Source organism: Coturnix japonica, chromosome 5 (genome assembly GCF_054131305.1).
Source record: "Coturnix japonica strain WE chromosome 5, WE-NBRP24, whole genome shotgun sequence".
In the NCBI taxonomy this organism is placed as follows: Eukaryota; Metazoa; Chordata; class Aves; order Galliformes; family Phasianidae; genus Coturnix; species Coturnix japonica.
The window spans coordinates 25,307,687-25,329,757 of NC_140667.1; the positions used below are offsets into that span (position 1 = coordinate 25,307,687).

General features: G+C 38.4%; 1 protein-coding gene across 2 annotated transcripts; it reads right to left on the minus strand.

Annotated features, from left to right (window-relative positions):
• Positions 1-3,166: 3,166 nt before the first annotated feature.
• Positions 3,167-21,203, minus strand: PLA2G4F (phospholipase A2 group IVF). 2 transcript variants are annotated; one of them, XR_014947155.1, is made up of 20 exons: positions 20,959-21,203; positions 17,902-17,974; positions 17,161-17,297; positions 16,291-16,419; positions 15,460-15,500; positions 14,827-14,869; positions 13,838-13,904; positions 13,359-13,528; positions 12,992-13,105; positions 12,472-12,509; positions 12,024-12,159; positions 11,152-11,288; positions 9,775-9,997; positions 9,104-9,218; positions 8,196-8,333; positions 6,886-6,993; positions 5,809-6,003; positions 5,321-5,497; positions 4,576-4,762; positions 3,167-4,391 (listed from the first exon to the last, which is right to left on the minus strand). XR_014947155.1 is itself a non-coding variant. In XM_032445103.2 (20 exons), the coding sequence occupies exons 1-20, from the start codon at positions 21,067-21,069 to the stop codon at positions 4,162-4,164; spliced, it is 2,559 nt and encodes an 852-aa protein (XP_032300994.2). In that variant the 5' UTR covers positions 21,070-21,199; the 3' UTR covers positions 3,167-4,161. The 2 variants fall into 2 exon arrangements, 1 of the variants encoding a protein (XP_032300994.2); XM_032445103.2 differs by having other exon boundaries at positions 5,321-5,487; positions 20,959-21,199.
• Positions 21,204-22,071: the final 868 nt, after the last annotated feature.

Sequence of the window (22,071 nt, forward strand, 5' to 3'; positions counted from 1 at the left end):
GATTCAATTTCTATTTGTTACACAGCAGGAAGTGCTTTCATTGGTCAGGCTTGGCAGGGTTAATGAACATCATTAACTTTTTACTGAGATTTCTTTTTTCCATTAAGGTTATGAACTTGTTTGTTTGAAATTTGCATGCAAAAATTTAATTACTTACTAATTATATTGCAGGACTAAAAAAAGAAAAAGAGAACAGGACCTGAATGTTCATCCATAATGTTCTGAGCAGCTTTCCTTCACCTGGAAATTATCAAATCTAGTAGAGCTGCAAAACCTGACAAACATGCTTGCCCTCAAGGAAACCTTGGCCTGGTATTTACATCAACACCCTTGGATGAAACTATATGAGGCAAGCACATGGGCATTAATCATTGTCTCTCTGGAATTCTCATCACAATTGCTAGTTTGCAGGACGCTATAAAACTCAGTAGACCTGAGCTGACTTCAATGTCGTGATCAGTAATCCAAAAAATCACTTCACTAAGAAAACAGAAACAGGCACACCACAACAACACTGCTGAGCTTAACTAAAATTGTGGATAAAGGTGAAACAGTCAAAATTGTAGACATGATTACACACTTGTGAACCTAAAGCAGGGGAGATTATAAATGAATGGCAATGTTTGATTTTCATTGTACATTGGTTGCTCCAAAGGTAATGCCTTGTGATTATTTCCTTGAAATGATAACTAGTAGAAACTGCTACTTGGAGAAATACAAAAAGTATGATAATGTTATTTGATAGAACACATTCTCAATTACAAAACACTATTTTTTAGCACAGTCACCACTATTAGTCATGCATTTTCACTGGTGATGAACAAGAGCCTGCATACCATGCTCACAAAAAATGTGCACCAGCAGAGATGACTCACTGCTGCTGTTGCCATTGCTGGAACACAGCACCCACCACCTCACTGTGTTCACATCCACTGTGTAGTCTCTATAAAATTTCATCAAGCATCAGTGAATGTCAATGGGTTCCATTTTTTCTGCACAGAGGAATTCAACTACATGCCTTTGATTCATATGCACTTCCATGTTAGACACCATTTTGTCAGACTACCCCTCTACTGCCATCTGTCACACAGCAACAACGTGTAATGGAGCATTTTGGTGGGGAGGTTCAACCTCTACTGCCATACCACCATCTACTTCTGCCATCACAGGCCAACATAATAAGATAGGAGGCATTATTTTCAGAGCAGTCCTCACAACAGCATGCCCACAGCAGCCTATTCTGGCAACAGCTTAATGAAGCTACTGTTCCTGTAGTTCAAGGCCTTGCCTTATGATATTTTGTGATTATAAACACAGCACGTTGGAGAGTGGGTGGAGAACTATTGCAAAAGGCAATGTCTCCCTTTAATGCATTTAAAAGTGTTCTGGATATGAAAAAGTATGTACAAACCTGCAAGAGCTATAGCTCAGACCATGTAATCCAATCAGGACATAAAGAATTCCTTACCACCAAAACACAAATGGTGATTGCCTCTATTGGGGGACTTACGCTATGAAAAGGAACAATAAATAGAAGCAAAGTTTGATACCATTGCCAATGCTCCCATCCCAGATGCCATATTTAGGAAGTCTAGCTAGAAATTAGTCTCAGGAAAAACAAAAGTCATTGATATATCTTTATAAAGATAAAGAGTGTTATAGAAGAACAAACATTTTTATGCAACTTTGCTGAGCTCCAGCACTGTTTCATCAGGATTGTCAGGTTAGAAGTGAAGGAAGATTTTGGATATAATCCATATAAATACTAGGATGTTTTCAAGTGCACTAATCTGCTCCTTAGACCACAAGAACTTTGCCTCCTCACAGCAGTGCTTTAATTATATCTTCAGGCTAAGGAGGGAGCAGCATTGGGCTATGCATGATCACATTCCTTAGAGCAGAAGGTAAGCTTAGCAATACAACTAAGCATTGCAAAAGCATGGAGCAAAGATATTCATATATAAGTACTATGTTAATTCACTTAGTTCAAATTAAAGCCCAAAAACTTTTAAACCAGTTCTAAAGAGACAGAGAGAGAGAGAGAGAGAGAGACAGGGAGAGAGAGAGAGAGAGAGAGAGAGAGAGAGAGAGAAATTTTGCTGTGGGGACAACAAAATGAGGCAGTTGTGATCTAAGCATGAGTCAGCTCAGTTCACTAGCACAACTTACAGTGATTCTTCACCTTTCTAATTCTGTTACCTCCAGTTTCTCAGTGGTAGTATTTTTAAGACTGAAGAATACACATAGTGCTGTAAATGCACTGACTTGTCTGTGGAAAATCCCACCATAGCATGTTGCAAGAGAAGTGGCTAATTGTGCATCAGGGTAGCAAATTAAAATGAACTATTAAGGCCTCATAGCTTTTCACAGCAAAGAAGCACTGCTACTGTAGCAGAACTTACTGAGAAACTGTACCTTAAAAGACTCCTTTGTACATGCCTAGCAAATTTGAGCAGATCCAGTTTCACAAGTAACATTCCATCTTCCCACCTATATCTTGCTGTATAAATACTCACACCCCCACAGCATCAAGTCCTCTCCTATTAGGAGAGAAACTCAAAAGCAAGAAAGCGCAAGTAATCAAACCATGAATTCAGATTCACATCAGAAGAAAAACTAGCTGAGGAGGAACAGAGGAAACTCTAAAACCTCTACAAATTCAAAGGCACAGCATCAGGTTTAAAGGCAGCTGAAACAAGAACACTTGAAAATTCTGTGTAGAAAGATACATAAAACATCACCAAACGTATACTGAAGATATCCAGATCCTACAGAACAGAGAGGTTACTGGCATCAATAATAACAAATAAAAAGAGCAACTTCAACTGCTTTTTCTTTTTATTTCAGCTTAAGGAAGCAAATTGTAAGGACTTTCCTTCCAGATATCAATCAAGTTTAACTGCCCAAATGAAGTCACTGCTCAAAACATGTAAAAAATAAGGCCTACTTTCAGAAAAGATCAGAAAAGTGAGTCACACATCCTTAAAGAGTAGCTTTATAATGAAGAGATGCTTCTTCTGTGCAACACCAACCAGAAATGGACAGGTGCTTTCCAACTCCATCAGTTATAATGAAGTTAAAAAGAAGCTGTGCCATATGTTATTATGTTGATATTCTGCTTACTTTTTAAAATAAAAAGGAAATTTATATAAAGCACTAATAGGAATAATTGTGAAAAGCATATTATCCAAAGTGAAATTTATTAAAAGAAAAACACGTATAAAAAAGAAATCAAGAACCATAAGCTTTTACATCATTTCAGTAAAGAAAAAATTCCTGTCTTCAGTTTTCAAATACAAAAATCAGTACTTACAGATCACTGTAAAAGCCAGTAAACAACATTGCTTCACCAGCCTTTTGTCTTAGGTATTATCCTATGCTATAATAAAGTCCTTTTCTGTGAGCTTTCTGCAAAGGGAGGTCAGTTCCACCCTTCAGCAGAACACCACCTGATGTTATTTATTTACATTTATAAAGCATTCCTACCTTGACCAACAATGCTTCTATAACATGAAAACACACAGATTGATTCCCTGAGCAAAGGTTTATCTGAATCACAAGTACAAGTATGAAAGTGTAAAGAAAAAAATTATATCTAATTCAGAGTCTTCCTAGGGGCCTTCCTTCCTATGTTTTCAAATACATAGGCATTGGTCAGTAGCAAGTTGAAAGCAAAAGGACACGTTTTCTCTCTCAGTGCATGGTTACACGAAGTGGAATTCAAGGCCAGATGATGTAAATGATTACACTCCATGGAGGTTCAAAAAGCAAGAAAGGTATGGAAGAAATCAGTGTTTCCTCATACACCTTTGACAAAAAAAAAAAAAAATAAAAAAATCCTTCATCCACAAACTGGTGGAATTTTGAAGATTATCTCCAGATGCTTGCACTACATGCATGGTTTTCTCTAGTCATTAGCCACTGTTTGATGAGAACCTGTGCTAGGTAACTCTACTCTTGATCACACAAACATACCTCTATTTCCTGTTTAACATAGCAACATGCTCTGTTGCTCTGTACAACATAATTATCTCTCAGGTTTCTCTAAGAGCATGGCACCTTGAGTGAAATTTCAGTGTCATATTCTCCACTCCCTTTTCAGAAAGACAGTTTCCAGTTTGAACACTGCGGCCTGTCCTTATTCTCAGTGATGGAAGCTGCTCATGCATTGGCTGTATTGATGACATTCTTCAGCTTTCTCCTTTGCAGAGCCAAGTTCAGGGTTTTGAAGAGTATGTCACCACTGTTCAGAACGTTGTAGCGATTCACTTCCACTAACCTGCTGAAATCATATGGCTCAAAGGTAAAATTTAGTGTACGGTAAGGAGAATCTTTAGTTTCAATGACAAAGTCACCAAAGGATTTCTCATCTTCTGATTCACGTTCAACTCCTGCAGCAAGAAAAAACAATATGTCAACTGTAATAAGCTTGTGCTTTTATGTGAGGAGGATATCACAGTCAATTGCTCATTTGGACCACAATTCTTTCCCTAAAGAAAGAAACGCTTTCTTCCTCAGGGATTTTGACTCCTTTATGATCCAAAGTGCTCAGAAGCTGAAGGCTGAGCTCCTTACCTGGACCTTTGTATTTCTGAAAGGTGTCATTGACCAAAGGGAAGTGAAGCACAATGGGAGCCTTTGGATTATCATCATCCACAAATACATAACATTCTTTGGGCTTCTTCTCATCTTCCTCACTCACTTTGATTTTTGGAAAAGGTATTTCCCGCTCCTCACAATATTGCTGAGTCAGCTCCAAAACCTGTCATCAAAGAACAAGAAACATTCTGATAGAATACCAGCCAACCACTACGACTGTAATTACAGTCTTCAAAGGCAGAGGTTGTTTCACAAAATAAGTGACAGAAATCCATCTTCCAGGCTGCACAAAGCAATTTCTATGGCTGATGATACAGAAGAATAGAACTAAAACTGTTACCAAACATCAACAGTTTGAAGCTGAAACTCTTTTTATGTATAACCACAGTAGTAAAGCATAACTTCTCTGCACTTAATAAGCATCTGTATGTACAGGAAAACTTGCTTGCATGAACAAAGTCACCAACTGCAACAAGAATCTTATGAACTAAGCAAGCATTCTTATTTTAGGTAACATGATAATCTTCTGAATTGAATCATACAGTTGTCATCACTTCATGATTGAGAGTAAAAAGCACAGTACAGCAGCACTTTAAAATTGTGAGGATTCATTTTAACTCAGTCTTCCAGCAGTGCTTGCATTCAACATCAACTGATCTGCTGTCATCGTGAACATGATTCTGCACTCTTATCTTCCTGGTAATAGTATTGCATCTCTTACCTCAAATGGAGCTTCCCAAGAAAAATTGAATGACAAAATAACATCCACATCCCTCTCTGGTTGAAGTACCAGCGGAAAGGGAGAGTTGATAGAAAAGCCACCATCCACTAAATATAAGTTCTCTTCCATGGGGCTCAGCTGGTTGGGAAATGCATCCAGATGTGTGCCTGGAAGACACTCCAAGTAACACAAGTAACTATAATGCTATGTTACACACCGCTGACTATAAACAATATAGATCACACTAGAAGAAAAAGTAAGAAACAAAACACATAACATGTACTGAGACTGGCTCATGAAAATCTGATAATGAGCTTGCCTCATGTGACAGAATATGGCAGTGGATCAAATTTCTGCTTTGAGATAAGAAGGGGTAAATTCCCTGACTTCAATGGGACAAAGTCAGTCTTTCTTACATTCTGTAACACTGCCCGCTACAGAACATTAACATCCCATCTTACATCCCAGACACATACAGGTTCGTTTACCTCTCCAAACCACAAATTCCTTGACTTTAACATAATCTTTATGAAGATATAATCCATGCATGAAGTTGAAGGTCTCTCCACATGTGACCCGGGACTTGAAGAAATCCTGGAAGATTTGCAACAAGGGGCCCCCAGGTACAATCAAGCGAGTCTTCAGCCGTGTTGGATCTCGGAAATGAAATCTTCTGCAGTCATCTACAGAAGCCACAAAGGATACAGAATACATTGCAAATGTTCACACAGCTCCATCATTTCAATCAGACCTCTTTTCTACGAAGTTTAACAACTTGTCCTAAGGCTGACTTTGTCATTTAATTGAAAAGTATCATAATTAAATTTAAATCTGCTGTATTTTCTATAATTGGATATTTATTCACCATATTTAAAGGGAATTATACAAATCATTGTCCATTTTAATTTCAAATCCATGTAAAAACTCTTGTTAGCAAGTGACAACCACTTCTGTCTTGTGAGACAACAACAGTCATCACTTCACTCACACTGATAGTTACGGCAGCAAAACAACCGGGGCTGCAGAGAGGAAAAAATCTCTCCTGCCACCTTTCACTGCAGGGTTATAAAAACACACCTTAACATCTCTCAGCTTTTAATGTTCCCTTTTTGCTATTAGGGAGGTATCGTATAAATGTAGAACACAAATGTACAACCAGCTTATCCAGTGTTAGTAAGTATGTGTATAAATAAATCAAGCTAAGAAGTGAACTGAAAAGTTATTCTTCTCCTCCATTGTGGCTGTATAGTTTTTGTCTTTCTTTTCTCATGATTAAGACCCCCTGAACTGCAAAACATGCTCAAGACATCTCCCATACTAGACAACGTTTATAGCCAAGGTCAGATTTTAAAATTAAAATTAAAAATAGATAAAAGAATAAAAAGTAAAAAAACTACCATTACCCTCCATGTGCGGTAGTATGGATTAATACACAGAACTAAAGGAAATGCTAGTCTTCAAAACAACATGTAGGACATTTTTGAGTCACATTATATTTTTTTTTGCAGTCACTCCAAAACCAGGAATCTTCAGAAAAATCCAACAGTTTCAAAGAGTGTTCTCACCTATGACTTTGATAACATCTTTGAATGGATCTAGAAAGCTCAGTCCTATACCAACCACTTTCAAGCAGATATCATCTAAGCTTGCAGCAAAGGCACTGCCCCACATTCCTGCAGGAGAAATGAATAACACTTCATAATTAAAAGGCTTATAAAAGGCTTGTAACTCAGCTGCCATCTGCCAAGGAGAGGGCTGCCATTTGACCCCCACTATTCAGTAAATAGAGAAACTTCCATGAAAAAGAAGCTCTTCTATGAGAAAAGATGCAAAGAGAATAAAAAGATCTGAAGAAGTTTTTGACAGTTAAGGATCAACAGCAGACTGGATGGAGAGATGTGAGGAGCTATAAGAGACTTAGTGCCTAGTTTCCTATGCAAACCTACTGAGACAGATCACCATGGTATCCAGAGCAGACTCCAAGCAAAACTGAACAGGCAAAGTTCTGTATATCAGAAACATGAGAATGTCTGATCAGAACAGCAGCTTTTAGAAAGCTTTAAGAGCTTTGCAGGGCCTAAAGATCTTTTGAACCAACAGAAGAATTCCAGCTTCAAGCAACTACTATTGTGTTCCAAAGTTATGGTAAGAAAATACTTCTGGCACATTAACTTTACTTCTTCTATTTCTTTCTTTTTTTCAGAACAACATTATGTAAAATGAAGATATTTGTAAGCACAGGATAACTCACTTCAACTTTGAGGAAAGCAGTAGCACTCTGTGACCACCCCCACCATGCTCTGGCTGCCCTTGATTTTCATCTGCAGTAATTTATTCACACAAGAATTTCATTTTATCTGGGGGAAACGATCTCTGCTTACCACGTACATCCTGTTTAGCAACATGTCTGCTCTCAGCTTATCACCAAACATTAAACTAATACTCCAAACACTTCGTCCTGTTTAGGTTCTGAAAAGTATTCTACCCAAGGAAACTTAAGAGGCATTTTTAATAACACAGAATATAAAGCTGACAGAAAGCAAGCAATTTTCTGCCAAGCAGATATTACCCATTAAATAAATATCATAGGTAAGGAATAGAAAAGATGTTAATGGGATGAAGTAGCATGTTACAGCAGAGAACGTTAGCTCCTCTAAGTATAAATATAAAAGTAATGGGACACCATTGCTTTTATCTGTTTACACACATAGGAATATAGGACTATAATACTATAATATTAAACAGTGCCTAAACCTGTGGAGAAGAATTTGGCATTCTGCCCCCAACCCTCCCTTCAGATTCTTTAGGAAGAGATCAAAATTTAACAGTTGATGAGTCCTAAAAGCTGTTTTATTCACTGCTGTAAAGTTCATACCTTGTAGAAAACAAATTCTAGGCTCTGGACGTTTCCGGATGAGCCTTCCCATGAAGAACTCACTGTCAAAGTCTTCTGTTCTGACAAAAGCCCCGTATTTGCGAAACCCAACTTCATAGGGAGTAAACTCACACCATTCTAAGAAAGAGCCAACAGATCAATGAGGACAGACTTGCTCACCTCTGAGTAAGCATACATATAAACACTTTACTACTGAAATTAATGTTCACACAAGGATTGGGGGGGAGGGAGGAAATCTACCTCCACTTCTTTTACTATCACTGTGGATTTCCCTGTCACTCTTTCCAGTGACCCTCCATATTAGATAAATATCATTAATATAAACTCTTGTCCAGGGTTTCATTGACTCAATACAACCTCCTTTCTCCCAAGTTTCAGGGAAAAAAAAAAATCACTCCATCTTGACTTTGTTACTACAGAAATACCCTTCCTATTTCAACTCTACTCTAAACCTTTTTCATCACATCTAAGGGAAGCTACTTCACTCTTCTCACCTTTGCTCACTATTTACCATCAACTTTTAAAGTGTTAATTCTTCTGACCCCACTAGGCTTCCTGAGTTGTCTGCACACTGAAATGACCCTCACACTTGAAAGCCTTCCAAAAATATTTACAAGTGAAATTCATTGTTCTTCAAATGAAATATAAGTTCTGCTTTAATTTTTTTCTTCACATATACACATCTCTCCCCAGAACAAAAGAATAACAACAGAAAAATTAAAGATGAATAGTGGTACACAGGTGCACACAAGCACTAGTGTCCCTGTCTCTTCACATCTACAAGTGCTTGATGCCTCACATTTGAAAGTTAGAAGTGATTAGGACTGGAGCAGGTGAATTGAAGTTATGGACTTTAGCAAGCTAAAATAAAGCTTCTAAGTTCATACCTGCAAAATCACCACTGCTAATATTGGGTCTCACATTGACAGCTGCATAGATAGGATAAGGGTTCTGGGCCCATTTCACTGCTTCTTGCTGATCAGACAGCCTTGATGAATCTTCCTGGGTACAAGCAAGGAAGAAGAAATACACTAAGATAAATTCTATCCTCATACTTGAAGAATTTGAAGCTGTTTCTTAGCATGAAGCAACACTGCTAATTCAAAGTCCCCTTTCCTCCTTCTGTCTACGCACATGGTTAGGTTTTGTCAGAATATTTAGAATGCCAGGTGTTATTAACAAGCTAATTACACCTTTGATTTCAATTAGTATAATAAATATTGCATAGCAATACAGCTTTGCAAAACCAACACCAACATTCTTTCAGGCTTAACGTGTCCAATACAAAAGCAATTAATTTAACAAGTTATTCCAAACAGACACTCAACTTCTCTATAGTGCTAATATATAAAGCTATGTAATTCTTCACCAAAAAACATGCTGCAATAACTGAGGCAGACAGAAGCAAGAATTCCCTTTGTTTATTCAACAATACAGCCTATTCCAAATCAGCCTATGAAGCTGGAGAGTATCTGTTTTCTTGACCCTTAGCACATAGGTCTGCAAAGGGCCCAACTAGAAGACAAACAGTAGTGCACATCCAAGCTAACTCTTTTACCTTCTGCTGCAAGAAATACTCCACAATAAGGCCCCACAAGTCTGTGAAGGAAACTTTCCGTCCACTACTCTCCATTGCAGTCAGCTCCTGGAAATAGTATTTCAGTCGTTCTGGGGAAAATGCCTCTCCTTTGCTGCTGGATACAGCCCTCTGAGCTCTGCTAATTGCATCTTGAAGGTCCTTCTGTGACCAGTTTGGGTCTTGATACAACGTTGATAAACACCTGAAAATACTTACATTAAATATCACTGGTAAAAATGGCCTTTATGTAAGCAAAGAATTTTAGCTAGATATTATTACTCCTGTGAGTAAAACTTACTCCTTGGCTTGAGAAGACTAATTAAAAGATCATCAAGAGATAGAAATAATGGATCTTCATGCTTTAATACATGCTGAAAACCCTGAGACCTGGCAGCTTCACTCTAATTACTAACCTACCTTTCATAGATGTTGTGAACATCAGATGTTAGCATATATGTTAATTCTTAAACATCAGTTAAGTCCACTCCATGACAACCCTGAGCAACTAGCAGACAGCTATCGCATACAGCAATGAAGGCCATAACCTTTATCAAAACATAGGTCTCATTAAAATGAGAAACTATTTAGTGTGCTTGATTAGCAGATAACTAAATTTGTTTCTAAGTCTGGATTTAAATCAAAAGGTGTGGACCAGATTGAGAGCTTAGTGCAAGAATACCAAATAAATCAGTACTATTGCACAAAGCTCAAGAAGGGAATATTATTGTCAGTTTGCACAAAGTGCTGGAAGGGGGGAGGATTATACTGTCAAGTTGCACAACTCCTCAGTGAAATCATTTCATGGAAACAATGTGTACCTACACAAAGGATGATTTCACGGCGTACTCTAAGAACTGATCTACTGAAACATTCTAACCATGTCTGACACCTTAGCACAGTGCTTGGGACTACTAAAGCCAGCACTATTCCCCTACACAGCTGCATATGCCATTTTGGAATGTAGCAACATAGTGGTCTGCACAGATGTGTTTCCATACTTGAAGCATCTTTGTTACCCTCCTGGCAACAGCAAGCAAGTAGGGAAATGTTTTGAAATCAAGCTTCTGAGAGAACACACAGCAGCTTTATAAAGGTAATAATTTCAAATATTCTATTGCCATGCTTGCAGATCAGTAGATTTATAAATATAGCAATAGCCATATGGGTCAGAAGTGATAATAGATTTTAGGATGACTTTAGGATTGATATCAGAATTCTCAGGTGAGATCTGATGAAATATTTAACTTCATTGTCTACAGATGGCAAAGATACAGTTCTGGACTAATTTACTGCTTTACTGCATAAACACTAACACATTTAACTAAGTTTCTGGAATCAGCACTGCACACAACTTACCAAGTAGAGCCAGAAATCCCACTCAGATACACTGCAGCATCCAGAAGGCCCAGCTGCTGAAGGCCAGCTAGGCTGCCATAGAACGATGTCAGTGCTCTCATCCCACCTCCAGACCCCAGTACTGCTACAACTGGAACCTGCAGCCAGCAAATGCAGGAGTCAATCACAAGCTTTTGAACTGCCAGTAAATCACCAGCTAATCAGAACTAATCCAATTATATCCTAATAATATCTACTTGCATTAATTTCAGGTTTGATTTCAATCAGCACTCTCTGTTTTGTAATTCAAATATATTGTTTACTATAAAAACAGTAGCAATTCCAGCAACAGTGACTTACTGAAATTGTTACATATATTATTGCACATTTACTTGCATGCCACAAAATACACACTAGAATAGGAAAAAAAATAAAAGGGTATCATTCCTTATAAGAGCATCTGAAGTTCACAGGACAGTGCATCAGGTTATCTAGAAATAGCACTGTCACCAAATAAGCAATTTGGAATCTGCTTTGCTGTGACAAGATTCAATTAAACCATTTGGAAATTGACTTTCCCATGACAATCCAGAGCTCAAAGCCCAACACGTAAGAGCTCAGGCTAAAGGAAGTTCATCCATTCTGACATTTCAAGTGCTTTTTTGTTTTGTTTTGTTCTTTGTTTGTTTTGGTCAAAAGCACACACATCCTTCAGAATTTTAGAAATACAAGATTTCAGACTTCAGGAACTGAAATATTGCAGGGATCCCCCATGGTAACTGTGAGCCTTACTGTGTTGTGAGCCACACTTTATAGGCAAAGAATCCTACACACCTTGCTAACTACCAGCCAAGCACAAAGGATTTTTATCCATTTCTCACTGTGCTCAATACCTCATCTCTCTCGGGGGACTGCTTTAAGTTAAGAATCTTCTTCAGTGCCTCAGCAACTCTCTTCTTCCTTTTGTCCACAAATTCTCTCTCTTCTTTACAGAGGTCAAAACCCAGTCGTACATCTAGATCCCAAGTGCTGAAATAGAAATTAAGGAAACAAACAAACAAACAAAAGTTCTCAAAGGTTTGTAATTTCCAAAGAAAAGTGATCAGTTTAAGTTGTAAGAAAACAGAAAAGTTTGTCCCAATTTCAGCAGGATTGAAACCAGTCTCCTAGGAAGTACCTTCATAAAGAATAATCACAGATGCTAAAAGAAAAACAACCTTCTTTAATCTGTCTCAAGAGATGCACTGAGACAGGAGCACTTCCTGGAGCAGCAGACATAGTCCTTCACTATAAGAATAAAGCTCTTCTCTCATTTTAAACAACACTGAAGTTCCCACTCACCTCTCTTCAGCTTTCAAACTTATATCCAAATTTTCTCCCTGTAAAAACAGAACAAAGTCTGATAGCAAAATTGCAAAACCATGACAGTCTGCAATTGATAACAACTTCATAGGTGATACTACTAACTGTAAGTTATTACATCAGCATTACTACCAGATACTAACAGGAACAGCACTCTCACCCACGTCTGTGGAACATTTTTATCTTCAATCTATTTCAGACATTTTCAGGAGTCTCCATGGCAAACCAACACGTTTTCACTCTGCTCTCTAAGCACATTCATTTCTTCTACAAGCCTCTCTTGCTTTTCTCCTTTGATATTTCAGTCATTTCTATTAACTTTGTTTTTGCAAGACCCATTCATGAAAATATATTTTTTAAAGAGCTTCACTGAGTTTGCTACATTGTTCTTGAGCTACAAGAAAACAGCTCTCCTAAGAATCACAATTAACTTTTGAAATGCCTGTATGAGAAGGGCAGCATCTGAAGCACGTTAAAAAACAAAAATTGTTCACATTACCTCTCCCAGAGAAACAACTCTATCAACTTTTTTTCCAATTGGAAGGGAATGAAGTGGCACAGTCCCCCTTCCTAGAACTGTAGAATGCTTTTCAACATCAGGGTTCATTCCATCCTAATAAGAAACAAAATGCAATTGAGCTCTCCAGAACAACTGTTAATGGTATGACTGCTCTTGACATTTGCACATACCTGAACAGTAGATCCAAACCTGACATCCTAGACATCTAAAGATCCCTGACCTTCTTATGATGAAACTGAGGATATTGAATCTATGTTTAAAGGCTTTTTCATGGACTGGAGATGCTGGTTTCAGTGTGAGTTTACTTAAAAGTGTATACTTTGTAGCAGTCAGCATAGCTGCTTACCTGTAGGAAAGATATGTTTTGTTCCAGTTCCACTTGTAGTTCCGGCTGCATTTCTTTGTCCACATGAAAGACAAAGGAGGTTCCACAATCCTCCTCATTGTCCAGACTCCAAGGAATACACAACTGCTTCTGATATGCCCCTGGAACAGACAGCTTGACCTCACAGTTACCTGTGTGTTAAAATAAGAAGTTTAGACTGCAGAATCCATTTATTTAGATGTTCCAAATTAGATACTTTTCTTAAATGTAGCTGACACTGGAAAACACAAGCAAAGACTCAAGTCTCCCTCAGAAGGCACCCAGTGGATGTGATTGAATATTGCTCAGCTTTTATTTCTAATACTAAGTTAACTTTAAAAGTCAGTTTTGTAATCAGTAAGTAAGAATGCACTATACAGACAGTTTCAAGTGTTCTCCCTCTCCCAGGGAAGAAACATGCTGAAAAGAAGATCATCCTTAAACCCTGAAGGCAATCATACCTTGCTGTTTCTCTTTCATTTTTCCCTCTTTGTTCAGGGTGCCCTGTAGTGACAAACAAGGATGGACCTACAAAAAGGAGAAACCAGATCTGGTTACAAGGTCTGAATTCTCTTTCTAGGTAAAGCTTAATCCATCTGCAACTGTAGATGTTCAAGTTCACCTTTTCTTTCACCTCTTTTTAAATGCACGTGTGAGTATGTACCTGGAAATCAGTTCATAAATTCACCCATGACTTTCTGTACCAGATGATCCATGTTCTCAAGAAACTTAGTCCCTTGCACTAACCAGTGATCAGCCTCCCTTCTAGAACAGCCAGAGATATTTAGTCAGTCATAGCCGCTCACAAAGATAGGAAATTCCTCCACAGCTTGAACAGAGGACTGATTTGCAGAGATTAGTATGAATACAGGGGGCTCTCTACTGTGAAGTGTTCTGCAGAATTGTACTACTACAAACCAGCATTTTTGTAATAAAGAATAAAGGTTATTATAAAATAATAAATATTTTTTATAAAATGCTTATTTTATAAAAAATATTTTTTATATTTATAAACCAGAATAAAGGTTAAAACTCTTCATTTTGACAATAACAGAAGTTTCCGTTCTTTTTTTCCTTATTAATTTAAAAAAAAAATCATCATTTGATTCTCTTTCCTTTGGGAAAAAGAGGTATTTTTCACGTATAGTATGATTTATTTTTTAAAGCTTGTTTTCCCCAAGAGAACAGAAAAAAATCACAAGGGTTATCACCTACTTAAAAACAGCACTGAAAAAAATCCTAGAAGTGTTAAGGAGGAAGGCTGTACCCAGCCAGCATCCAGGCTAGAAAACTCAGGATGATCCACAAGGTTCACCCAGCTTTCCAAAAACACTTTTATGTCTTTTAAATAGTCTCACTTGGTATGGTGGGGGGAGAGAAACTGTGAATTAGTTTAAAATTTCAAAAACTTAAATCTCAGTACGTATATAACTGACTTCTGTGTACTCACCACAAGTACTCCGTTGGTCAGTACCTCTGTAGGAGCATCTGAGCTGTGAAAGGAAGAGATTGAGTGCATGTGAATTTTGGTTTTAGTTTGCATTAACCTACGTTTCAAGCTACCTGTCTAGATAAAAAGTAGGAAAAAAAGGTCCTCGATGCAGGAGATGTAAGCAAACTAGTTTGACACTATTTTCTGTTACAGAGCAATAGGAGAAATTACTGAAGGAGAAATTTGTCTGCTACTATATGCATGCTATTATTTGAAAACCTAAAGATAAACTGAAATTAGATCACATCTAATCTTGCAATATAAACACAGATATACTTTACGAACGGAAACTTTTCAGTCGTAACTGATTTAGCTCATGAAAAAAGAATGTCGAAGTACCTTCCTTCACAGTGCTGCTATTCCCAAAAAGGGGATTTTTATTTTTAGTTTTTAATTTCTTCTTTAGTTTCCACAAATGTTGGTGGCTGCACTTTAAGGACATTTGCTGTCAGCCACTGGTGATCGACTTAAGTACCAGAGAGAAGTACTGTGCATTAGCCCTTATATGGACAAGCCTATGCTGCACACAAAAAGCAACAGAAATCACCTCTCAAGAGTACAGGTCCATTTAGCTCCTCAGGTAAGACTCACCATTTCTCCAAATAAAACTCTACGTCCAGTTCTTCATTATCCTTTAAAAATAAAATAAAAAACCTGTAATCTAGACCTATCATAGAAATGTGTTTGAAGCAGTGTCAAAAGAGTTCAGGTTGGTGACACGACTTTAGTTATGTCAAATAAGCTGGCTTATTGCAAGTCTATAAACAAGCCCATAGGGACTGCGAGCAGCTGACAGGCACCAGTTTCAGGTACTCCCTCTGCTTTTGGTTTTGAATGAACTATTAAAGCAAGCCAACACACAACTACAGATGGTTCAACCAGCTCCACTGAGTATATTCCTTACCTTGACAGCACTGGGGATTCAATACTGGAATGTTTCACTCCACTCTGGGTTACAATGTAATTGTACATCATCCTGTATATAAGCTTTTGAGTTACTAAACACAGAAGTAACCTTTGAAGCAATAAACTTTACTGCAAACAGACGATGATCAAATAAGTAAGGTAGTCTGTAGCTCACAAAAGGATTGCAGACTGTGAATTCAGTTCATTTTAAGCCTAGCTTGTGCCCCTTTTGCATATTAAGAAACAGCCAAAACCTACAAAGGTGTTTCAACATCTTCTGTAAGATGGCAGCCATCCCAAGTTTTGTTTAGCTGAGCACCCCAAAGGCTGTAGAATCCCCATTAAAAAAAAAAAAAAAAAATCATCAAAACACCTCAGATGACAGTAAGACCGTATATAATACCATCACCTGTTGATATATTTTCCCCTTCTGGCTTCTGCAACAGGCAGATAAACAAGCATGCATTGCCTCACTCCAGTAATATGAGCTGCAGCTATTCAGAGCTGAGAACTAACCTCTGGGTTCAACTTGAAAGTGCGCAGCAGAGGCTGACCCAGCTTCATGCCTCCTACATCAAAGACAATGGAAGTGAGTTCATCACTGACTAGAACATCCTTGTCATAGAGGGTCAGTTCCAGAATGTTCTAAAACCAAACAGAAACAATCAGCTTCAAGTGAAGACAGAGAGCCACTTCCGTGAACTTCAGTAGCTGTAAACAATAGACATTTTATGCATTAATCAGTACCCCATCCCTTTTCCTTCTCTGAAGGGAATTCACCACTTCCAGCAGGACTTTAAGAATAACTAAGCACAAAGCTTCTATTTGGCAGTGTTTATTTCTGAACAACTGCATCGTGCTAAAACCAGTCCTTTCAAAAACATTTGATTCTACTTATGATAATCAGTACTGTCAGTCTGGAAGCTTAGCTCAGCTCAGACAGCAGAAGTACTGTATATAGTGCTTCAATCATAGAACTCAATGAAATAAGTGACAGAGTGATTTAAACTTGGAGTCTTAAACAACAGTCAGCATAAGGTAAGCAGAACTACAAGAAGGCAACAGCTACAATGTAAAAGTAGAAAAAACCCTTGGAAAGTCACATTATCAGGAAATTTCCATCAGCTTTCTCAGACATTGTCCTAACTTCACTTTCTTGAGTTATCACAAAGTCATTTAAGGCAAATTCTAGCTGCTGCTTGTAAAAGATGGTGGTTACTACCAAACAGATATTACAGTTTTTGGTACCGCTGAAGATGACCATCACTGCATACCTCCCTCTGCTTTTGAGGGCAATGAAGATCCCTTGGTTTTGAATGAACTATTAAAGCAAGCCAACACACAACTTCAGATGGTTCAACCAGCTCCACCAAGTATGTTCCTTACCTTGACAGCACTGTGGATTCGATACTGGAATGTTTCATTCCACTCTGGGTTATCAGAGTTGTCGACAACCTGAGTTCGGTAGACATGGGGAGATGCAGTGGGCAGTTTCAGTTCCACGTAGCAGTCTGCCTTCGACACTAGAGCAGAGAGTTCAGATACACAACAAAAGTATGTTACTCAAACATGCCCTTTCCCATGAGTTCTTCAGTTTCTAGATTGCACTGCATCAGAATAAAGATGTGCAAAATCAAGATGGGACTTATAGTGCAAATGCTTTGAAGTTCACAGCTTTAAACAGCAGTAACTTGTTAAATGTAAGTAACATGTTAAGTGTCAGTATTTCTCTTCAAGGTTCATCCAATTGCTTCTTCTGGGTGCAGGAAGACAGTTCAGCAGTGGAAAGGGTAACATTCCCCATAACCTGTGTGCTGAACTCAGACAAAGAACACTGAGTAGGCCACAACAGGACATGCAAAAAAAAAAAAAAAAAAAAAAAAAGCAGGGAATCAAAATGTTACCAGGACTCACCTGATTTTGTTCCATAAAGCAAAGGTGTTAATCTGTATCTTGGCCTCACACTAAGCAATTAAAATATAACTAAGGCTTTACAATAGAAACCTTTGTGTAGATGCCAAGGCAATACAGTGTGTAGGTAAAAAGAGCCCATAACAGTAATACCTGTGTTACAGATGACTGCTGAACAAAGAATCTGTTATATTAATCCCTTTACTAAATACTCACAGAGATCTGTACCCTTGATGTTTCTTGCTCTGAGGACTTTTACTGTTAGGTTGTAGTAAGGGTGCTTCTCCCACTGAAAAGAAAGGAAGAACATGGTTCAGCATGTACCTCAGTTACAATACCTATTCCATAACTACACTAATGACAATTTAGAAGAAAGGACCAGAAGAGCCACACAAAACCAAACAATTAATGATTCAGTTTGGGAACAAAGTCTTTTTTTGTGTATCCGGGAGGAAGGTTATAGGATGCTAGAAGGCAACTCAGTTCCCTTTCAGCATGGCAATGAGCAATGTCTTAAGGTAACTCCCCACAGACTTCAGACAATAATTCCCTGATTTAGGGTTTCCTCTAATTACAGGTCAATTTTTATTTACTTCATTAGCTCATTCCTACTGCAGGATAAAATGAAACTGGAACTCCTCAAGTAATTTTAATAATGACTTGACTAGTTTGTTAAGAGGGCTTGCCATGGACACATGCATGCTTGAGTAATAGCAGACGTGGCAAGAATCTTAATAGCACTGTCTGAGTATGTAGAAAGCACACGTTAACAATAAGGAAGAAAAAGACACTTCCTTGTAGAAACAAATTTCATGGCAGTTTGAGTTAGAAAGAACAAACTTTAAATTCCTGTTCATTGGGAATTGTTAACTGGTATAAACACTTTTTAAAGTGCACGTTACTTTACCAGCACTGATTGAAATGTAATCTCCTTGTTCAGGAAAGCATTCATACAGCTATTTTTGGCAGGTAACAATAGCTTCTAGATGGCCAGATATGAAGAATATAAATCTGACTAAATCCTAGAAGATCATGAAGGAGGAGTGAGTGAATGGCAGGACAAGATGACAGAAGATGGCTTGAAAGGATTTGGTGCAGAGACTGGACAAAAGCAATAGTATAAGGTTCACGAACAGAACATGAATTGTGCCATTCAGTTATGACATGAACCCAACCATAACAATAGCCAGCTAGAAAAATCTTTTATATTCTTATGATCTTTTCCACAAGTGGTCACTCAGTCCACAGTTAGCTTTTTCTACATGGTTAACGTGAGACCACAAAGTTTAACTTCAGATAAACTAAGCATTCATTGACAACTATATTCAGTAGCATTCTTTGCTTACAACAAAATGCTACAGAGTGCAAAATGTTATATAAAAAACCATTAGATTTTGGCATCACTGATTAGGATATAAAAATAAACAATGAACTCTCAACTGTCAAACTGTTCCTGAATGTTCCCCAACTAATAAGTGGAATTGTACTGTACTTGTTAGGCAGCTGCAGACTTGTGCTCTTTCCCTTATTTCTTACCACCTTAAGATATTCAGTAGCTTTTGCAAAACAGGGCTTGAGCAACACAGAAAATCCAAGACACTCAGTACACTGAACTGCTTTGTACTGAGTGACACCCACTGCGAGCACCAAGGGTTAAATTTACATGCATAGCCTAGCATTCTTCATAGCCAAGTGCCAAATAAAACTTAACAACATAATTTGAGCTTATTTGCCTATTGCCACTACCATCAAAGAGCTATCATTTGCAACACCAACATGTTCAAAATGTTGCCTACCCTCATCTCTTTCTGGCAGTACGTTGTGACTTCACTGATAATTTTATTCCAGGTTCTGCACCTCAGCTGCTGTTTCTTCATTTTTAAGCCTTTCCCAATTACGTTTATTTATTCCCAACCACAGAGCAGTTTCTCAGACAAAGTCTGCCCTCCTTTCTGCCTCCTCAAGCTATGGAAAGGACTACAGAAAGGAATACAAGATTCCACAGGTTACTCTCACTGACTCCCTACAGGTTCCACAACTCTTCAGGTTGTTGAGAGGCAAAGCTACATGATCACATCCTCACAGCTGCCACCAAAGCAATCTTAACTAATGTAGTTTATCCCCTTGGATTCAGATGTTACCAGTAAAGGAAGCACAGAACTCCACCAAGATAGAACATGGCTTGTTTCACTACACACCATCTGTCAACATAGTCACAAGTTCAGAAGTCCCTTCCAAAGGTCTCTGACAACCATTTATTTGTAGCCAGCAATTACATCACTGAGGATACATTTCCCTCACTCAGACCATAATTTAAAGGCATATAAACACAACAGATACCTTACTCTGCTATCAGTATGCCAGAACCTCCTATTTCACCTTTTATATTTATGTTTTAGCCAAGCTGTAGCAATGCTATAACACGCCCTAAGATGAGCTTACAGAGCAATGAAGCACAACTATTAAATAAGGTCAATCCAAACAAATCTAGGAAAAGATAGGCAAGAAATACATGTAGGCACTCAGCGACAGCTACAATTCTGTCTACACCAGTGTAGCAAATGGTAGAGCGCAATGCATACAGACAGCAAACCATCCTGTTACATTCAGTGGTCACCTCAGTTGTAAGTTCCAGATTCATACTAGGAGAGGCAGGTAATATGATGATAGATCAGACTTTCTGAGTGAAGGCTCTTTCTCAAACAGCTGAGCGCAATTCAGAACTGAGGTTGTAAGGCTTTCCATCTCAGACAACAGAATGATCAATAAGAATCAGCTGAAGGACAAGCACATTGTAACCACTTATCTAATGTGATTGTACTGCATTATAAATGGATGGTTTAAGTCATTATTAATCATTGTCCGCCTTGAAGTAGAAAGCCTGGTGAGATAAGGTAGATAATAAAATGGAAGGGAAAGGTAATCAAGGATATTTCACAAGAAAACACATAAGAACCCTTGTAGCTCTACTGATGATAAGCATGACATGCTGGAGATCCCCCCTGCAAAGTATCACCATGTGTCCCCCAGAATCTAAGGAACCAAGAGATCAATGCCTGCATTGTTTCACTCAGACCACAGACTTAGTAAAAAAAAAAAAAAACAACTGGAATCTACATCAGCGTTATAGTTAACCAAAAACTGCCCCAATTATAAATTTTGTGATTGATCACCACAAGGAGTAATTGCTATTGCATGCATATGAAACAAGTCACTGCCAAACAGACTAGCTAAGGAACACTGTCCTAAAGGCAGCGCTACAGCTTGTCTTACCCGACAGTGATGAAATCCACTCTCCTTTCTTTCCTTTCTTTGGAAAAGCACGGCTGCCAGAAAAGGCAGCACTCTGGGTGGAACTGAGCCCCGCAGCACCCCATGGAACATGGAAAAAAATGGCCCGTCGTCTCAGAAGAAAATCTGACAAAAAAAAGTAATAGTAACAAAAAACAAACGCAGAAGAATCCCCAGACGCCTGGCTGTGAAGAGCTGCTTACTTACTACAGGCTTGGTCTGAAGTTTCACATGGGACTGGGCTTCATTCCAGCTGCAAAGCAGAGGTGTGGCCTGCACTTGTCAAACAGCCCAGTTCTAAGAGTCACTGGCAGGTTTTTCAAACAGTGGTGGAAGATAGCAGCAAAGCAGCACTGGACATGGGAGCTCTGGCTAGGAAGAAGCGTTGCTGCATTAAGGCTGTAACCTCAAAACTCCCATTGCAGACTTTCTTTCAGAGTTCCAGTGACTTTAGTTAGGAATTGTGCTGGAATTTGGAAAGAGTTTGAAACCATCCACAATCAAGGAATATGTTTTAAATAGAAAGAAATTCCAGTCTTGCAAGCCTTGAATTTATCATTGACTGTAGCTGTTCAGAGTCATTTCAGAGAGCCCTGAATGGAGGCACTGTGATTTGGTCTGCCTTTGGACACGTCAGAGAACAATAATCCAACACCACATCTAACCCTGCATTATGTGAGCAGTCTGTCAAAGTCTCTCCTTTATTCACCTTTCCCCACAGCACCATCTTCCCTCATTCTTCCACCAAAGTTTCTTGAAATGTTGTACAATGGATTGGGTCCTGGATCTATTATACTTAAAGAAATACCTTAGTAGTAACTGCTGGAAGCAATGAGGTTTTGAACAGCTGCTGGCAGCTGGCTCACATGCAGGCTTTTATTAAACTGAAGCACGAGACAAACTTACATGCTTCAATAGTTAGACAGTAGTATCGGATATATGAAAGCCAGCAGTGCACCATGTCACCAACAAACACGAGAACGTGACACATTCCTAGCAAGATCCCATTAATTAATCACTTCCTGTTGTGTCAGTCACTAGATTAGAACTTAAGAAAATTAATAAAGCATAAGCACTCATGTCTAGAGTACAAAC